Source organism: Mirounga angustirostris, unplaced genomic scaffold (assembly GCF_029215605.1).
Source record: "Mirounga angustirostris isolate CCGP_5_RB_7025 unplaced genomic scaffold, mMirAng1.0.hap1 SCAF_14, whole genome shotgun sequence".
Taxonomy (NCBI): domain Eukaryota; kingdom Metazoa; phylum Chordata; class Mammalia; order Carnivora; family Phocidae; genus Mirounga; species Mirounga angustirostris.
Window position 1 is genome coordinate 57,374,630 of NW_026991722.1, and position 20,671 is coordinate 57,395,300.

The 20,671-nt window shown below is 40.1% G+C and overlaps 1 protein-coding gene across 2 annotated transcripts in view; it reads left to right on the plus strand.

Annotated features, from left to right (window-relative positions):
* Positions 1-20,671, plus strand: part of PTPRM (protein tyrosine phosphatase receptor type M) — an 810,901-nt gene that overhangs the window by 643,908 nt on the left and 146,322 nt on the right. For both annotated transcript variants that reach the window (XM_045887027.3, XM_045887028.3), the window contains 2 exons: positions 1,189-1,263; positions 6,264-6,451. In XM_045887027.3, coding sequence (XP_045742983.1) covers positions 1,189-1,263; positions 6,264-6,451 — 263 coding nt within the window. The remainder of the gene's footprint in view (positions 1-1,188; positions 1,264-6,263; positions 6,452-20,671) is intronic.

Here is a 20,671-nt window from a genome sequence, read left to right on the forward strand (position 1 = left end):
ATACCTCTTTATTTTAGAAAAATATCTTATAAATGACAACCAGCCTGGGTTCTGGTTCTTGGTGTGTCATTTATTAATTCTACATTTTAAAAAAATAAACAGTGGTTAAAAAAAACACTGTCATAGAGGAACTTCTCCAGGAGAGCTAAAATATATTAACATGTCAGAATAGAGATAACGTACAATATCCACAGGGATTTGGTACTTCTTCCCATAGTAAAATGATGTAATTGGGTATTAGTGTCCTGATCTGGAACTTTAGCATCAAATAAATCATATAACTACATCAGAAAGTTAAGATTTAGACTTACATTTAACCAACTTGAACACTTGAACACATTCAAATTATTTATCCTTATTACTTGAATGAAATTAAAATGATTTTAAAGCACTAATCAATTAAGATGTTGAAGACAGTTCACAAACTACTTTTAAAAAAGGAAGTACCCACTTTCAAAGAAATCAGATTAATTGGATGGGATCGACTTTCCCTCCCAATAACAGAGAGGGAGAAAGGGTCTAATAGTTAAATCCTGAGTCTTTCAGAGGACTGAAAAATGTGCATTTTTAAAAAGACTGAAAAGACTAATAGAACAATATGTAGGCATGTAGCTTTCACCTTAAATATAGTGCACACAAAACATCACCTTTATTTTTTGTAAACCAGGTCATAACCTTATAGAAAACTCTCAGAATATCCAAAATAGGAGGAAAGAGAGGAGTTAGAAAACTGTGAAAACCTTGACTTTCAGAAAATTCTCCAAAATCCATGTGTAGACACCTCCTCATACCCTTAGTTATTTAAAAAAAAAAAACAAAAAAAACAAACAAAAAAAAAAAACGCTGGCATGATACTAGAATTCTACAAGCAAAGGCTAGAAGTCAAAATAAATAGAAGTCTAATGAATTTCTCCATTCAAAATGGCGGCAGAGGTTATGAGGATTTTTCTTCATTTGTAGAGTAAGAAAATCTTTTAAGTGTTAAAAGGGTGTTTGTCCCCTAAAGTACAAATGATTCCCTGGAGACAGTGGGGAATGACAGTATTTACCACATAGACTTCAGTAGATGTCTGGCGTTTCTTCAGTCAAGTCTCTACCAGCACGGTGTCCTTCTGAGTGACCTCGGAGGGCTGTATTTTCAGGTACTGCCTCTCTGCCATTGCTGACTAGTCCTTCTCTCATTTACAGCTGTGTCTTCACCCTCGTCCTTTACAATGAAAACGAATACACTGAGCACATCGGTGCCCAATTCTTACTACCCAGGTAACAGATTTTTCCTTTGTTCCATCCATTCATAACCCCTTAGCAATCAGAATCAATCCGTGCTCTCACTTTGCTGTCCATGATGCTTGATACGTTTGATGTGTTGTAACCCGATGCTTTCTATGGCTTTCTGCGGGAAAAGTGGGGGGCCTTTCATCAATCATTTACTGTTCTTTCTCTTTTTACTTTCTCTGCATTGACCTGCTTATGATGTATGACAGACCCATTTGTGCCAACTGCAATTTTAGGTGAGAACATTTCCCTTTATCACAGTTTACTGCAGGAGTAATTTAGAAAGTCAGTGGCCACTCTCTAGGAGGCTGGAGTTCTGTATGACACAGGGATTGTAAGCAGGACAAGGGGGTTGTGGGTGGCCTGGGAGAAGGGCATAGATAATAAAAAGACTCTCCAAACAGTCTCCATTGATAAGAAGGGTTTGCCTGGGGTATGTTGGAAATGCTACTAAAAGATTCAAATGAGCGAGCCCAGCTCTAGTATTTTCCCTTTCTGTGTTCAGAATTTAAAGTCAGATTTGATCCCAAGGGAAAACACAGTATGTCATCACTCCGCTGTGTACTTCCAAGAGCTGAATTCGGTAATGTGACAGTCATAAAAGTAAAAATCACTTCTTATTATTTTCACTTATCACTAAGCTCTAAAAACTTCAATTTCAAAAATAACATTTTTCTAATTATGCCAAATGTTATGCAGAAAAATGATCACAGCAGAGTCTGGGCCTCCCTTCTCAGAGCCATTCAGGGCACCCCCAGCATTCCAAAATGTCTGTCACACAGTAGAATTTCAAAGGAGCTGATGTTCTCAGCAGCAAAGTGACAAGATGGCACTTTATAATCACATGGTTTATTATGTGTCATGGTTTATTATATGTCAGATGTCACTAGAAATGAAATAAAATGTTAGCCCAGTGGGGCAGAATGCATTGAAAATATAAAATGTTCCCCATGGGGAGCCGAAAAAAAATCCCATTTGTCCAGTGTAAGAAGGTTCTGGAGAAATGGCATTACCTGGCTCTGATAACCAAATAAGCATGAGCTGCTGTTGCATTTGAGATGCATCAATAATCCAAGTGTATCACGGCTGTGTTCTCTTTCTACTACTAACCTTACCGAGAAGGAGCACAACACAATCGACTTCAAGGTATATACCAATTCATTGTAGCAAAAGTTCCATCCTCAGCTGTTTGACTTCTGCTTCCTAATTCTCTTTACAAGGGTTGATATCTTTGCAACATAATTTTTCCCCCTGTGCTTCTCTTTTCTCTAAGTTGTTACGATTTTTGTAGATAGGGCGATTTGTTTTTCTTATGATATTTTCTGGGCTTGAGCAAGTTTGTTGCCTGAGTTACAAGTGAACTCAGACAGAAGTGTAAGAATGGACATAAACCCAGATTTTTGGGGTTCACAAAAATGAATACAGCTCACTAAAGCCCTCTCCCCCTTTTCATGCCAGCTATATGGGGAAAAGGCTGGTTTTTTATTCTTCTCATAAGTAAGGGGCACAGGCTAATTTTAGGCACCCGAACAAAGTAATCTACATGCAGATGACATTTGCAGAATCTCTTGATAGGCAAAGATTTGTGATTTCTTTGTGTGCTGTGGCATTCAGTCTGCAGCTCCTTTAGTAGATGTTCTGACCTTGGGGGAGCTGGAGTGGGGAGGGCTAAGACATGCACTGTCAGAGGGAAGAAAATGTTCAGATTGCACAGCAATCTTATCTTATTAAGATAAGCTCATTTAAACAAATATCATTTTTTACAGTCACTGCTTTGTTAGTACAAACACTAAGGACATCTTTTAAACTTGGTTAGGCTTCTTTACTGAAAGGGAATCACTTGAACAGACAATTCAAGTAGCAAAAATGATGCACATCTGTGAAAAATAAGTCAGCCAGATTGACAAATAACTGTTATCATGTCTGGCTTATATATGTACCAACACAGCAAATGGTGGTTCTTGGGAACCGTTCCTCCCACGGTGTTTGGTGCAGATGTGAATCTCTATATTGCATAGTAAGGATTAATGAAGTGATCCCTTGACACCATGTGAAGATGATAAGCTGGACATACATACATCTACTCTGGCACTTTTGGGGAACAGCACTATTAACAATTTATACAGACAAGAACGTTTTGCTGTGACTTGGAGCTCAGCACCCTTAAATCCTGTATTATCTCCTCCTTTTATGCTTATGTGCTAAGGTGCCCAGCCTAATGTATAGAGCTTTAGTATGCCTTTATGTCATTTTTCTTGCCAAAAAAATGAGAGAGAGAGAGAGAGGGAGGGAGATAGATAGATGTAGATAAACAGATATTGATAGACAAATTTTGATAGATGTTGATACTGCTTAATAAGTAGATAGAACACCTCACACCCCTCAAAAACATAGCACTCATTTCAATTCTAGATTCTTCAGCTGGTTTGTTGAGAATTGAAGATAGTCTATGAAAGAATGTAGGTAGAATTAATTCGCAGTTCTCCAAAAACCATCAGAACTGTTGGTGAGAAGCTTTATTTCTGATTTCCTCCTAGGCGTAATTTTTAACTGAAAAAATTGTTGGTAATTCTTAAACCAATATAGGAAATCAATGTCAAATGATATATTTTATCAGTAATTATTCTTTTTAAGTCAGAGCAAACTGATTAACCACTAATTTTGGTGGCATCAAGAATTTCTAATAGTGTGGGTGACCCAGTTTCATATCACAGATGGCACGAGAAGCCTTCTATTCCCTCTTTGATATCTATGTACTCGATAATAGCTCTCCTTTCTTAGATGGCCTCGGTAGTGTTTAAATGCTTTAAGACAGGTCCTGCACACTAGTAATAAGGTGGAGATCATAATGCAGCGGGGCGTGATCAGTACGGTGGTAACAGTGCTGGCCGCTCTGGGAATTAAACCTTCCAAGAATGCCTAGCCCTAGGACCAGAGCCCTACCAGGCTGCGGTGTCTCCACAAGAAAGGCCCAGATGATTCATTTAGGGGAAGTTTAGAAGGTCAGTCCACAATGGAGGGCGTTTAATTACATTCATCCCAAAAGGTACAAAACGGAGAGAATGAGAGAGGCACAGGGGGGAAACTAATTAATGTTCCATTTATTTTAATATAAAGAACAGAACTTCCTGCTGGAGTAGCTAAAAGCTCCATAGAGTCTGTCCTTCGGCAGGGATCCTGTATCCCACTTTATGAGCTTGGCAGTTGCCAGCAAGCAAATCTGATGTGAAAATGTCCCGGTTTATTTGTGACTGTTCTAATAGAATGGGAACATCTGAATTGCTAATTTCAAAGCAAATCCAAATGAAAACCAAAATCATGAAATCAACGTACCACTCCTTTTTATTTTGTCTTTGTGTCTTTAGCCACCTTGTAGTGATCCAGGTGCCATTTCAGCAACAGCAACATAGCTACACACTTGTGTACCACCTTCCATACCATGCATCCCCAGGTGTTTTGCGATGTAGATAGAACTAAGGTTTGAAAACCAGGCCCAGCCAACCGAGTGCCCTTGAACGAAATTTCCTCTGGAGCTGAATCTCCCAGTTAAAAAAAAAAAAAGAATACCCTTAGCTGAATTCCCTATTGATAAACAATCTGGTCATTTTTTTAAAAAAATGAACATATCCTTTTGTATATATGTTTTAATTCATTATACCTGAAATTAATTTTGATTTAACATTCTCATTTTAAGTGAAGTTAGCATTACATTTTATGAGACATATCCTCAATCACAAAACAGCTAAAGGGATTCAGCATTATAATGAGCTAACCTGTAGCACGTGGAACTCTTAATCTAATAACACCTTCCTGCATCAGACATTTTTTAATAGCTACAATTTCTGCAGTTCATTAATCTAATGTACTAGGAGTCTTCCATTAAAATACAGCCTCTTTAGGCTTATTTGACCAAATTTTGACATTAGTTTTATAGTACAATTTGGTTGATGTGTTCAAGAAATTTAAATGAGAAAATGTGTCGAATACAAATAAGACTTATTTAGTCATTACTTAGTTCATGGGGGATGAAAAGCAATTATGATACTATTTTAACCTCCTTTTTGTTTTTGAGTGCTTAAATAAAACACCCCCATCCTAAGGTGATAGGAGGATTGAGGCTTTGACCTCTGATCACCTACAGATAGAAAACTTAACTATAAAAGTAAAGCACAGAATAAAAACTACCTGTAATTATTCACACAGTACTATTGCTTATGCCCTGTTTCCTTTTTCTCCTCCTCTTTTTCTCCTGATATGTACCTTCTTAAAAGTGCCAATAAATGGTAAGTTCCCCCATTCGCCCTTGGAAAGGTGTGGAGGGAATGGGAGTATGTGTCTTATCTGTAGATTCTGACAAAGCCAGCTGGTTCTGCTGTGTGTCGGCCTGCATGTTAGCTCTTGTAGAACATTCCATGTGTCATGTGCTGGTACACAACCTTCTGTCAAGCTTTCTGACACTGGAGCATGCAAGTGACTCCTCATCCGTTTTCTGTTTCCACTGTCTTTGGATTTCATGTGTCAAGTCCACATTTCTGTTGCTAGCTTTATAAGCCAGCCCATTTTGTGCACTTTTATTTTGCTCACAGAACATTTGTACGGAGTTTATTTACTTCATCATATAAGCTAGTTAATGACTCTTCGGAAGAAGACAAGGCTGGTTTTGTGCCAGGTCTTGGTGAAGTTTCAGACCGAAACTTCTATAAACTTGAGCGCCCAAAGGCTAAAGGGTTCCTACCAACTAGCTTTGTAAAAGCAATATATCGTTTGGACTGCTTTGTAAAAACAAGGATTTCTGCCTCATTCCTATCAGTATTGCCAACCCCATTTAAATTTCTAAACATCTAGCCTTTCTTTTTCGCTGAGCCACTGTGGGGATTGTTGGAGCCGTAGGTGGAGGGGATGTCAGCGGCAGCTTCTGAGCATTCTCAGTGACCCCCCACGTAGCCCACTGGTCCTCCCTCATGCCCGCCGTGGCCTTCTTTTCCTAGACGAAAGCCACACGATGGCCAGCGACACCAGCAGCTTGGTGCAGTCGCACACTTACAAGAAGCGAGAGCCGGCCGACGTGCCCTACCAGACCGGGCAGCTTCACCCCGCCATCCGGGTGGCCGACCTGCTCCAGCACATCACGCAGATGAAGTGTGCCGAGGGCTACGGCTTCAAGGAGGAATACGAGGTGAGCACGAGCACCTTCCTGGGCGCCATGCCTGGGACTGGGCTCCCAACTCCTGTAGCCAGCCGGCAGGACCCCAGGGGGCTGCCAGAAAGGGACCTATTTCCATCTGGTGGTGAGACTCCTTACCGGAAAGGTAACGTATGTAAAATGGGAAAAGGAGGACCACTTCACCATTTCCCTTCGTCCTCGTAAATATGCAACGAAACAGAGGCCAAGCAGGCTCTTTCCCCATTCATGATTACGCTTCTTGGCTTTTTCTATAATTAAGTCTGATGTTAAATCCTAATAATGTTGCAGTAGTTATCCAGGAAGAAACTGTCCACTTAAAACAATTACAGACCAACCAGTGATGTCATGTGGTGGAGATTAGGCCCCAGGAAAGGAGGCTGGCTAGTGTCACGGCCATGACAGCCGCTGTCCTGCCGGCCCAGAGTGCGTGGCTGTGCTGAGATCTAGTGCGGGCAGCTTCTGGGGACATTTCCAGGCACAGTGATGTTCTCTCACCTTCTCTAAAATGTAGGGCTCACTTTACCACCTCGGCCCCTAGCTGATTCTGTTGGAAAGTCGTTCAAGAACTGGAGAGAATTAGTTGATTTGAAGAAGTAGGGTTCAAAGAAGCATCCCATCACTTGTGTGTGTGTGCGTGCAGCTGAGGCCGGTGAGGGGGAGGAAGATAGTGGGGATGGACCTCTCTTTTTACCTTATTAAATAAAATGAGCTCACATGCGTTGGTGGAGAAAAAAGTAGCAGCTGCATACAGTACAAACAAGATTACATAGATACGGAGCTTTGGCCATTTTAGAATGTGTCTGCGATACTACATCTCCCTAACCAACTCACAGTTGGGAAACATTTTGTCTGGAATTAAGAGTATTTTAGAAATCAGTTCCTACCACCTCTGTACCCTATGAGTTTCAAACTCTGCTTCTTTCCCCCCTCGGGGACACTGATGATACTTCATTTCATGCCCCAGATGCTGTGTTGTCTTGGGTTTAGCCCCACTTCTGAGCTGAATCGCCAGAGATTTCATTATAGCAGTCAGAGCTGAGCCATGGCTGCTTTTAAGAGTGGGTCTTTAGGCCAACGTGGACAAACGGACAGACACTCTGCTCTGCTGACATGAGCATCCTCCTTGCGTTGCCAGTGACCTGAGCTCAGAAGCCTGCTGTGCCAGGGAAACTGGGCCTCAAGGGTTGGATTTCAGTCCAGGCAATATTTTCAGATAAAGTTCTGCATTTTAGCAACCCCAAAGTTCTTAGATCTACCTTTAACAATTTAGCTTGTAATTTGGTGAAACTGACTGCCTTTGCATGTTTCCTCATGCACTTTTAAAGGCTAGCTTACGAATTAATAGGATTAAGAGTAAGACTTCCAAAAGCATTAATATCTTATGAAAGACAAAATTAGGTTAGTGAGAAAATATAAGCCTAATGAATAGAGATGATGTCTTAGTTCTATCCAATATTCTGAATGCAGATATTGCTCAGATGTTTATTAAAGATGTTAATAATGTCAAAGAGATTATAGGCTCAAATACAATTCATAAAATCACCTGAGTCCCATTTTTCGTGGACTATATAAAAATACCTCAAGACTTCCTATAACACACTATAGATGAGGCATATTTGAAAACATACAAAAAAAATTATTTCCCATTCATATCTCCTGAAGAAATATGACTTGTAAGTGCAAACTAGAACAGCTTATACTCATTTGAAGCAGTTTATAATTAATGATTTATTAAGGGTTGTTATACTGAAATAAAATATTGTATTAATTAATTACATTTCAAGAAACTCTTTTTCTCATTCTAGCTATTCATGGATCAGAGAGGACTGTAATATATACATGTATCAAATCATCACATTGCATACCTGAAACTGACACAATGTTACATGTCAGTTACATCTCAATAAACTGGGTGGGGGGATAAATACTTTTAAACACCAAGACCATTATCAGTTTGTTGGGTTTTTTTAAAGAGGGAAGGAAGAAAAAAGGGAAAAAAATTAAAAAGCACATATGCTAGAGAGGAAAGCAGGAACAAATAGGGAGGTGTTACGAGGAGAATTATGAAATGGAAGGTTCTGTAGGGGATAATCCTAGTGCTCCATACACACCTCTGTGAACCGTGCAGCTGAGTGTGCAGCCTTTCATTTAATCCACACCATAAGTCAGGAGTGCCCTGGCTGCCTGGTGCGGTGTGAATCTCACTGTGGTTTGGGACACAGGCTCTGGGGCCAGACTGCCTGTATTCCAGCTCATCTCTGCATCTCTTTAGCTGGGTGACCTTGGGCAAGCTGTCTACCCTGTCTGGGCCTCGGTTTCTTCATCCATAAAATGGAATACCTATAGTGTCAACCTCAGAAACTTGTTGTGGGGATTACCTCATTTAGCATCATAAGTGCTAGACTTGAATCTGGCATTTAGTTGAAGTGTTAACCAGTAAAAGAGAAAAATACTAACTTATAATAAGATCCAAGAGAAAAGTTCACACCGTGTTCTTTACAGGGAGATTGTGTCATTTTGTGGTTTCAGTTCATCTCTGTCATTTCTTGTGTTCGGCACTCTGAGGATAGAATAAGCCAGTCACACTATGGCTCAGTACATTTTTGTTTCATCTAAAACACTCAGTGGTTTCCTTACCATGTATCATGTATCATCCAAAGTTCCCATTAAAAGGTAACTTAAATGTGTAGGTAGGTTTGATTCTGTGGACAAAGGGTTTGAGAAAATAAGTATTTCAAAATAGATGCTGTCACCTTTTATTGCTAAAAGAATATTTTCATATCTAAATTAGGAAAGTCCTAGGGAATGGTGTGACTATAGACCACCAAATACTGTTTATTTTTCTAAAAAAGTTTCTAGGGTGTCTTTGGCAACAAAAGTTGGAGGAGAGGCAGTTAATTTAACAAGTTGCTGTGCTCGTTAATTCGCCAGCGTATACTACTCAGGTGCTGTGAATCTGGCACTGCTGGGTGCTGGGGACATGGAGAACTTCCTGCCCCACGCTCACCCTCCGGAAGCTCACGCCACTGGAGGAAGCAGCCATACAGGGACTACAGCAGGTCTGTAAGCTTAAACCCCACAAGTGAGATTCGCGGCAGTCCTTTCAAGGCCCCTGGGGGCACGTTGGCTAGTCTGGGGTACCAGACTGAGCGAGGATGACTCTTTCTTCAAAAAAGTGAGTGGGAGTTGGCCAGGAAATGGAAGATGGCAGATTCCAGGCAGACACAAAAGCTAGAGAATGGGGTGTACTCCAAAATGGCAGTAGTGCTTGTGCCCAATCCTAGGAAGGGCTGGGGGTCACGGGTAGTCAGGCTCTGATCACAAAGCATCCCACCAAGAAGTTTGAACACCACTCTGGAAGCCATGGGAACTGAAGAAAGACTCAGATAACATGAGTCTCTCCTATATTTGGATGGAGACTCATTCCTGCACTATTTAGCACAACCTAGTTGTTAAACATTATTTGTATGAGGCACACAGAAATTGCTTGAAAGATAATCAGCACCCAGAAAAGTACAGGGGAGGGGGAAACTATTCACTGAAAAGTGTAATACGAACTAGATTGCTCCATTCCCATTCAAAAAAAAAAAAATCTATGGAATGCTTGGCTTCAGGATTCACTGAAACAATGAATGATGTTACATCTCTGAGGATAAAATGTCAAGAAAGTCTCCAGTTACTGCTGTGACTCGCCAAAATGAATCGCTTGGTCTTTCTGGTTTTCTTCAATCCATGTGTATTGGGGAAAACCAGCCCCAATAGTGACTTTCTCTATGTTGACACTGTTTCAACCCGTCTGTCTTTATCTTTTCCAAGACAGAAATGTCTGAAAATTGTCCTAAGCGCTGGAAGGATTCATTACTGTTCAAGTAGCCGCCAGAAGTGTGTCCAAACCAAAGGGAAGACATGTGGTGGGGACGAGGCTGAGCAGCACTGAGTGCAAATTTTATATTTGATTTTGTTCTAACAAGATCGTCATATGGCATATCTCACCAGGGAAATGCAGTAATTTGATTCAAAAGAAACTCAGACATGAATCACAATAAAAAAGTAAACATGCTGAATTGAACAGAAAATGGCAGGTTGTCATCAGAGAGTGGATCAGGGATCTCGGGAGAAAGACGGAACAGAAAGGGCAAGTTTGTTCACGTTGCTACAGAAGAGGAGCTGGTTCTTTCTCCCAACAAGCAAAGAGCAGTCTGTGCTAACCCCTTGGGGAACATCTGTGGGTTTACCAAAAATGGGAGAAAAAAAAGATAGCTACGCAGGAGGAATACAAGGTAGGACTGAGCCATCCTCCCCGCCTCCCCCCCCCCCCGCCCCCGCCCTGCCGCAGACTTGGGCCTCTGTCCCCTGGAGTCCCGATGACTCTGCTGCTCCTCCCTGAACTGACAGGCCCCATTCTAGACACGGGTGTCCTGTGCCCTGTCACTTGTCACTGCCCCAGGGAGCCTCAGCAGGGATCCTGCGGGGTTGGAGAGCAAATCTCTCCCCCTCCTTGGCCCCAGAAGGCCTTCTTTCTTTCTCTATTTTATGACTAATTCGAAGTCCCTTTGGATCTCCAAGCAGAAAAGACATTAATCTTACGTAGGACCACAGTTGCTTAATTCTGAAAGAACACATTTTGCTATCACTGTAAAATTAAGAGAAAGGAAGGACAGCACTTTAAAACTACTCCCAGTTAGGGCATCCGGAAAAACACAGATGGCACTATTTCATTAGCTAATGGTATTGCTCTGGGCCACAAAAATTTATTTTCCAATTACTGGAGCTAAAACTTATAAACCTAAGTAACGCTTTGCAGCCTGCTCTTGAAAAAAAAATAAGTGTATACATATATATCTAAATATATTTAGAAAAGTATTCTTCTCATCCCACTTACTTTTCTCCTGTATATTTCTCAAGGGTATAAGCGCTGGCGATTGATTTTGTAATTGAACATGGAGACTGTTTTTCGGCTCAATTTAAACTGGGAAATTGAAGATGTTATGCCAAAATCTTCAGGCTTAAGTACAACCTATGCATTTTTCTGAACCCTGGATTGTCTTTAAAACATGTCTATCTCTTGGTAGCCCCTTATAAGTCTTTAAAAAAAATGTATGGATTAGATATTTTCCCCTGTTAACAAAATAGCCGATTTTGTTAAATGGAGCACAATTGTTAACATTTGGCGCTTTTGTTCATATTTGACCAGGTTGTAGCAAGTGAAGAAGGAATTATTATTAAAACATCTCAGTTGCCCTTCAACATCTGTTTTTTGCTTACTTGCCTCCCACCTCAGGGAAGCCAACGAAACGTTAAGGAAACCCGCCTCCACTCTGTGGACCTTGCAGGTACAATTCCTCATTCAGCTTCAGATGCCTTTGGACAGGACAGGACAGGGAAGACAGATGTGGATCCTTAGAGGGGACAGCCCCAGAGCCTGGGAAGACAGCCCTCCCTGGGGCTGCCTGCCTCCCCCCTGCTGGAGGTTAGCTGACAGAGGGAGAATTGTACATACTTCTCAAAAAGTTTTAAGAACAGTGCACTCCCTGAAAACAGAGGGAGAGGCAGGCAGAATAAAAGGTACTTTGTGTTACTTAGCTGATAGAACCATTGCCTGACACAGCTGGTTCCATGCTTCTTTGCGCAATCTGGGGTGGAGGCACCCCCTTCCTGCTCACCTCCAGCCCACACACTTTTCAAATGTGCTTTTCAGTTCCCATTTCATATTCTGAGGCACCAGCTGAGTCAATCAATTGCCACAATCAGTGCAGGTTATTTTCTGTTCCACAGGATACAAAACAAACAAAGCAAAACCATTGAAAGCTTAAGGATGTGGAGCTAGATGGAGCATTGGCAGGCGCTGTAAGTGCATTAAGAATCACAACAGCTGTGCCTCCAATAGCTGTAGCAGCCAAGTGAGGTTTGACATGTTTTTTCCTTTAATTATCATGGTGATGCTGAGCTGGTCCATGAGAAAAAGATAAAAACTTCTTTCTGAAATTTTGAAGTTGCTCAAGCTATTTGGGGCAAGTCAAGCGCATGCGTTTATAGATACTTTCTTGGTAGATAAAAGTTTCTGCATGCTTTTAAATAATGCAGTAGAAAGAATTGGTTTTACGATGAGTCGTTGGTTTTTTTTCTAAACTGCAAATACAAAAATTGTCTATTCTATTTTATTAGCATGCTCCATGTTGTCGTGCTTGCTTTCAGGACCTCTTATGTGTTAGCTGGTTTTTTAATTCAGTTGTCTCTTGCCCATGCCCCTGATGATATCACGTACAAGCTCAAACTTCAGAAAATTTGCTTAGAAATTGTTGTTTCCTACAACAGTGTGTCTTCCCTCTGATGAGAGTTGATGGCCCAGACATTTACCAGCTTGTTTCAAGCACCTCTGGTCAACTGTCTGGTTTCCATTTGGAAGCTGGTGGTTAGAATTTTCTACCCTGGGAGAAGTTGAGTACTTTTCCCACTTGTTAACATGCTTTTAGTGTCAGATGCCATTAGTCACAGGACCCGGCCCAGAAGGGACTGCAAATGTGACTGTGTCCTAGCTCTCATTGACCTCATGGGTGTTTGGGATCAGTCGGATGGTGTCACCACCCACTAACTTGGCCTAGCGAGCCTCAGCACAGCCGTCCTTGCCCCCTCCCTCGCCCTCACTGCCACATCAGCCGCCTACAAGTCCTGAATGCTCACCCTCCCCACCATTCTCAATTCCATCCCTTCCTCTCCAACCCCACTGCCTGGTCCTCACGTCTTGCCTGAGCCATCGTGAAAAGTACCCTAACTTACCTTTCCACACTCATGTCCTCTCTTCCTTCTCCACTCTGCAGTCAGTTTTCTTTGTAAAAGAAAGATGTTATCACGTGTGGTGCTCAAAACTCTGTGTGGATTCCTTCCAAGTCTGAGAAACTCCTTAGCATGGTCTCCTCAGACCTCCATGACGTAATCTCAGCCTGTTCTTCAGGCTTGATTTTGAACTGCGGCCACTTTCTACCACGTGCCTTACTGTCATCTCTCTGCCCCAAGCACCTTCATGACTCTGGGCAATGCTTCATGTTGTGACCTCTGCCTAGACTAACTTCCAGCTCCCTCTTCATGGGCCTGATTCTGATAGACCCAACTCAGATGTTACCTCCTCTGGGAGCGCTCCTGGTTCTCACAATCAGAAACAACCTGGCCCTCCACTGTCTCATAGCTCTGTGTTCAAGTAACGTAATAGGCAACATATCAATGGATAATAGAGCGGGCAGTATCTTAACTGATAATATGCTAGGCTATATATTAACTGACTTATTCAATAGATACTTGACAACCACTGCTAAATAGAAGTTACTTTATATTTGCTAAATTGATTTCTGCGTATTTAAACACACACACCCCTAGAAGGGAAGATGAAATTAAAGATGGATAGAACTATGACAAAATACATGCAATGATATAAATCATCATACAGGATCGAGTGAGTTAGCAACAGCCAACCAGAAAAAACTGTGCTGACCAAGTTGAACCTTACCAATAACCAATCATTTAAAACTGGTACTAATGGATGTGGGTCCAGATGATCATTCTACTCACTGAATGCCAACCATGTGTTTAAAATTTTTAGGATAAATATTTATAATCCATGTTTGCTTTAAATTTCTTATTTAATTTCAACAGAAATAATGTAGAATTAGTTAGGTGTGACTTTAACATGACCATTCCAAGAAGAGAAACTATACAGTTTGAAAGCTCATCAAAGTAATTTGTGTTATCATGGACATATTTCAGCAGGAGCAAAGTTTGGAGGAGCAGACTTTTCATAAAGTCTTAACTGGCTCTTAGAGTTTTGATCATGATATTGATGGTACCTACCTCTGTCTTAACACCTCATGTGTTCAGCATTGTACAGAGACACGCACACACACAAATACGCATGCACACATGCATAGGGATCTTTCTAGCCACAAAGCTAGTACATCATCATCATACCCATTTACAGACGAGGAAATGATGCCAAATTTAAGTAACTTCCCCAAGGCCATCCCTCCATCGAGTGGCAGGATTTATCCCATATCCGTCGACTCTAAAGCCCATGTTCTTTCCATTGTGCCAGTCACTTCCTCACGCAACACCACAGAGCTACAAACCTATGGAAATTAACCTTGTGGTTTATTGATTTGACTTGTGATTTCATGGCAGGAGTGTTATTTTTCCTCTCTGTGGTTTTGTTTGCTTTGAAGCGTTCTGTCCTCTGGCAGAGGACGCATCCAGCCCTGCGGTCCCACTGACAGTGCCAACTCTGCCTTTTTGCATCTCGGCAGCAGCAGATGCTGCCCATTAATCTCGGTGCCCCAGCTCTGAGAGCGAGGTCACTCCAGTATTGCCCCTCTCCTGCTCTAGTTTTTCATTGTCAAGAAATACAGGAGACTCAGTCTGCGGATATCAGCCTGCCTGGCTCCTCGGAACCCCACAAGGACCAGTGATAAGCTAAAATCAAGGATAGCTCTGAAGAATGTGGATTCTATAAGCTGCTTCCCTGGATCATGACTGCCAAGCAACCCAGTACAGGGAGGGAGAGAGGGAGGGAGGGAGAAAATGAACGTGTAAACTTGAGTTGTGTGTGAAAGCCTAACGTTTTCTGAAAAACCCTTTCTGGAAGATGTTGAATCTCTTTTCAATGAGATGATACAACACAAGGATGACAGTGTTGTTAACTGGCTCTCTGCTGTCCAGGCAGAACCAAGATAACCCCTTGAAGCTTTGACTGAATGATACAAAAAATAACTAGTTGAAAAGTCAATCATTTTTTCCCATCAATAGTGCTATAAAGTAGAAAGGACAATTGCTTGGCAATCAGAAGACTTGGGTCCCAAGCCGTTGACCTGTCATGTCACTGAAGAGACTGCTGGACCCTCCAGCAAACCACTCACCTTCCCTGAAGAAACTCAATCAGTTGTGGAGACCAAGTGCTCACTGTGTGTCTCTGACATCAGGGTAGTGCTGTCCCTCAGGGATGCCAGACTTCCAGTTTGGTTGACAAATGCCCACGGATGGGATGTTTTCCAGTGGGCAACCCTGACTTCCTGAGAGCCACAGCCAAGCGGTCACTATATAGGTGCCATCACTCAGCATCCACGGGCAGCTCTCTGGCTCTGCCTTGCCAGTTGTGAGTTTAGTCAGCATTTCTGAAGGAGGTGGTTTCCATCCCAATATGACCTTTCTAGCTTTTCCTCCCCTCTGTTCCTCCAACTCAACCCCTTCCCACTGTGACTTCTAACTCCCACCCCATTTCCAAAACACCAAGAACTCTGAATTGAGAGGATATGGTAAGAATGTTAGTCCATTTTTATATCAAGCCCTTACCATGTCTGAAATGTGTTTATGATCATAATTCCAATATGTCTTTAACCCCTACTGTCCCAGTTTTTAAGGATCATGAATAATAAGGAAATATATGGATTAAATGTTTTGAATTACTTAATTTCACACATCATATTGTATCAATTCACATGATCGTTCCATGTATTATTCAGACCAAAATAATATTGAATCAGAGCCCATAATCTTTTTGACCTGCTCTATCACTGAAAAGAAAGAAAATGTGCTAAATTTTCCAATTTTTTCTTTTGCATCTTTTGAAATAAAAGTAGTTTTACATCCATGTTGGAATTTGCCTGTATTACTCAGTATCTTACATATTTAAAAAATTTCTAACTCCCTTTATCTTTTATTTTTGCCCTTTAGGAATACCTTTTATCTGTTTACTTTTGGGAAATTATACAAGAGATACTGAACAGTTATAATGTCTTCATTGTTAATTACAAATATACAGCATATGTTTTTATATATTGTATTTGTGTGCTTTAGGTAATTATGCATTTGAATTCTTTGCCAATTTTACGGCCAAAGTATTTCACTTGGCTGATTACTACGTGTATTTTAAGCCTATTTCTTGAAACATGAAGAGAATATACTGTAAATCCAATTAACATAATTTATCTGCCTAGAGAATGCTGGCTTTTATTTTTTCTCTATTTTGATGATGAAAAACAGTTGTAGGATAGAGAGTAACAAAATATGTCTTTAAAGGTTTCCAAGTCCCAATTTTATTGTTATTTTCCTTTAAAAGCAACATGAGGGCACCTGGGTGGCTCAGTTGATTGAGCATCCTACTCTTCATTTGGACTCAGGTCATGATCTCAGGGTCCTGGGATCAAGCCCCACGTGCGGCTCCTCCCTCAGCAAGGAGTCTGCTTGAGGATTCTCTCTCTCTCTCCCCCTCTGTCCCTGCCCCCACGCATTCTCTCTCTTTCTCTAAAATAAATCTTAAATAAATAAATAAATGCAACACATAATTTTTGAAAGAAATTTGGAAATTTTAAGAAAAGTATAAAAAAAAGAAAAGAAAAATCACCCATAAACCCACTATCAATTTTCAGTACATTTCAGTACATCCAATATTTTAATGCATTAAAATCATTCTATAGTTTCATACCGTGTTTTCCCACTTAATATTGTATCACAAATGTTTCCTACGGCTTTATCTTGAACAGTGCTATGAATAATTCTTTGGATTTATCTCCATTATTTTCTATGGATAGATTTCAAGAGATGGAATCACTGGTTCAAAGTATATAAGGTGCTTAAGGTTCTTCATGCACATTGACAACTTGCTTTCCAAAAAGGTTGTACCAATTCACACTCATCATGAGCAGTCTCCATGAGAATGCTTATTTCAACACACCTGCACTACAATGAGCAATAGTCAGTTTTTATTTTTAGCCCTTGCCAGTTTGACAGGTGAAAAGAGTTTGACAGAAAAAAAACACTAGGGTGTTAAGGTCTCTTACTGACTTGTATGCATTCTTTGATGGCCTACCTTGTTCTCCTTTAGGAATGCGTTGGCAGTCCTTAGGCTTTGTGCTTCCCTAATCCACAAATCACCTTGTCCATGGAAAATATGGACATTTTATACGGGGCACCTTGGTGGCTCAGTCGTTAAGCATCTGCCTTTGGCTCAGGTTATGATCCTGGCGTCCTGGGATTGAGCCCCATACTCCCCCTGCTTGTGTTTCCCCTCTCACTGTGTCTCTCTCTGTCAAATAAATAAATAAAATCTTTAAAAACAAATGTGGACATTTTATACAGTCAACTTCATGAAAAACTGTGTAATTTTGTTTGGAATTTTATGGGATCCATTTATCAATCTTGGGAGAATTGACCTCTTGGCAATATTAGATTTTCCTATTTGTTAATATGGTTTATGTCTCCATTTATTTGGCTCTTCCTTTATAATTTTTAGTATAGTTTCAATAAGTTCTCCATAAAATCTTGTACATCTTTTAGCTATGTGTACTTTTTTTGTTATGGCAATAGCATCTTTTAAAGTTACATTTTCTTGGGGCACGTGGGTGGTGCAGTTGGTCCACCATCCAACTCTTGGTTTTGCCTCATGTTGTGATCTCAGGTCGCGATCCCAGGGTGGTCATGAGATCAAGCCCCACATCAGGCTCCACGCTCGGCTTGCAGTCTGCTTAATATTCTCTCTCCCCTTTCCCTCTGCCCACCCCCAATTGCGCTCTTTCTCTCACTATCTCTCTAAAATAAGTAAAAATAAATATTAAATAAATCTTAAATAAGTCTTAAAAAAAATAAAGTGGGTAACCTGGGTGGCTCAGTGGGTTAAGTGTCTGCCTTCTGCTCAGGTTTTGACTTCAGGGTCCTGGGATTGAGCCCCGTATCGGGCTCCCTGCTCAGCAGGGAGTCTGCTTCTCCCTTTTCCTCTCCCTCTGCCCCTACCCCCGCTCGTTCTCTCTCTTTCACTCTCTGTCAAATAAATAAATAAGATCTTAAAAAATTAGTTTCATTTTCTTTTTATTTCAAGTATATAGAATACATGCATAAGTATATAGAGGGGTGTGTGTATATGTGGCTGTGTACATGTTTATGTGCACACACACATACTGTTGCCTTTTGTATATTGCTCCTATGTCCAGAAACATTTTTCAGCTATCTTTATTTCAGTGATTTGTCTGTAGATTATTCTAGAGTTTTCTGTGGAGAAATCACATCTACTCTCATTAATGACTATTTGTTTCTTTTTAATCCTTACACATCTTATCTATTTCTTCTTATTTATAAAGCCGACTAGAACATTCAGTACAACACTGAATAAAGCTTAGGTTGGTAAGCATCATTGTCTTGGTCCTGATCTTAAGAGAAAATTCTTTTAATGATTAATAATTAGTTGGGATTAGGTTGAGGATATTCCCTCCCATCCCTGGTTTATTGATATTATTTACCATGGATAGATATGAATTTGATAGAATGCTCTTTCAGCACTTATTGTCATATAAAATAATTACTTGATTTCTTTAATATGTTAGTGTGGTGAGTTCATTCATATAATTAATATTCTAATATTGAACCAACTCTTCATTCCTGGAATAAACCTAATTTGGTCATGATACATATTAAACATTGCTGAATACTGTTCGCTAATGATTTTTGCATCTATGTTCATGAGTGAGACTTGTCCCTTAATTATCCTTCTAATTCCCTTTTTTATATTTTAGAATGAAAAGTATATGTACTTTTTTAAATGAATGGGATAGCACTCTGTATTTTTTTCTTTTTTTTTTTTTGGTAAGATTTCAGATTATCTTTGGAAGTAGCCTGTGGAACTGACTAGATCTGGCAGTTTCCTCATGGTAAAATTTTTAATTACTAAGTTTTCAATAGTTAATATTTTCATAGGAATTTGTGCAGTTTGTCTAACTTTGTTATGTAGAGGCATACATGTATTAATATTTTATTATCTTTCTAATTTGTCTGCACTCATGTTCCTTTTTTTCTTTTTTCATTATTAATGTTCTTTATTTGCACCTTCTGTCTTTCTTGTTTCTTGAATATTCTTGCCAGAGGTGTGTTAGTTTTATTATTCACCTTTACAGAGAAATAACTTTTGGCTTTGTTGATCTTGAATATTGCATTTTTAAAGATTCCTTCTGTTCCCATTCTTTATTAATTTCCTTCTACTTGCTTGAGTTTCTTTTCTTATTCTTAAATGGGGTGCTAAACACATTAACTTTCAAGCTTTCTTTTTTCTAATGTAAGCATTTAAGGCTCTTCATTTTTTCTCTAAGTAAGAGCGGAGTACTGTTATCATTGACTTTTGAGTGTTTAATTTTGTAATTTTCATCATTTCTTCATTGACTCATAAGTTATTTAGAGCATGTGAGTGCGTGAGTGTGTGTTTTATTTATCAGTGCATAGGAAGATTTTTTTTGTTGCCTTCTTATTAGTGATTCCTAACTTAATTCCACTACGAGCAGAGGAAATTCATCGACATTTGTGGACACTATTTAGAGCCTTACACATGGTCAACTTTCTTAACTATTCTATGTAGATTTTTTCTACCTCTTTTTTTTTCAAGAATTTTTTTTATGTTATGTTAATCACCATACATTACGTCATTAGTTTTTTTTTTTATTCTTATGTTATCCCCATACATTTCATCATTAGTTTTAGATGAAGTGTTCCATGATTCATTGTTTGCGTATAACACCCAGTGCTCCATGCAGAACGTGCCCTCTTTAATACACATCACCAGACTAATGCATCCTCCCACCCCCCTCCCCTCTAGAATCCTCAGTTTGTTTTTCAGAGTCCATCATCTCTCATGGTTCATCTCCCCCACTGGTTCCCCCCCTTTATTCTTCCCCTCCTGCTATCTTATTCTTCTTTTTTATTTTTTTAACATATAATGTATTATTTGTTTCAGAGGTACAGATCTGTGATTCAACAGTCTTACACAATTCACAGTGCTCACCATAGCACATACCCTCCTCAATGTCTATCACCCAGCCGCCCTATCCCTCCCACCCCCCACCCTCCAGCAACCCTCAGTTTGTTTCCTGAGATTAAGAATTCCTCATTATCAGTTAGGTCATATGATACATGTCTTTCTCTGATTCACTTATTTTGCTCAGCATAACACTCTCCAGTTCCATCCACGTCACTGCAAATGGCAAGATTGTATTCCTTTTGATGGCTGCATAATATTCCATTGTATATATATATACCACATCTTCTTTACCCATTCATCTGTCAGTGGACATCTAGGCTTTTCCCACAGTTTGGCTATTGTGGACATTGCTGCTATAAACATCGGGGTGCACATACCCCTTCAGATCCCTACATTTGTATCTCTGGGGTACATACCCAGTAGTGCAATTGTTA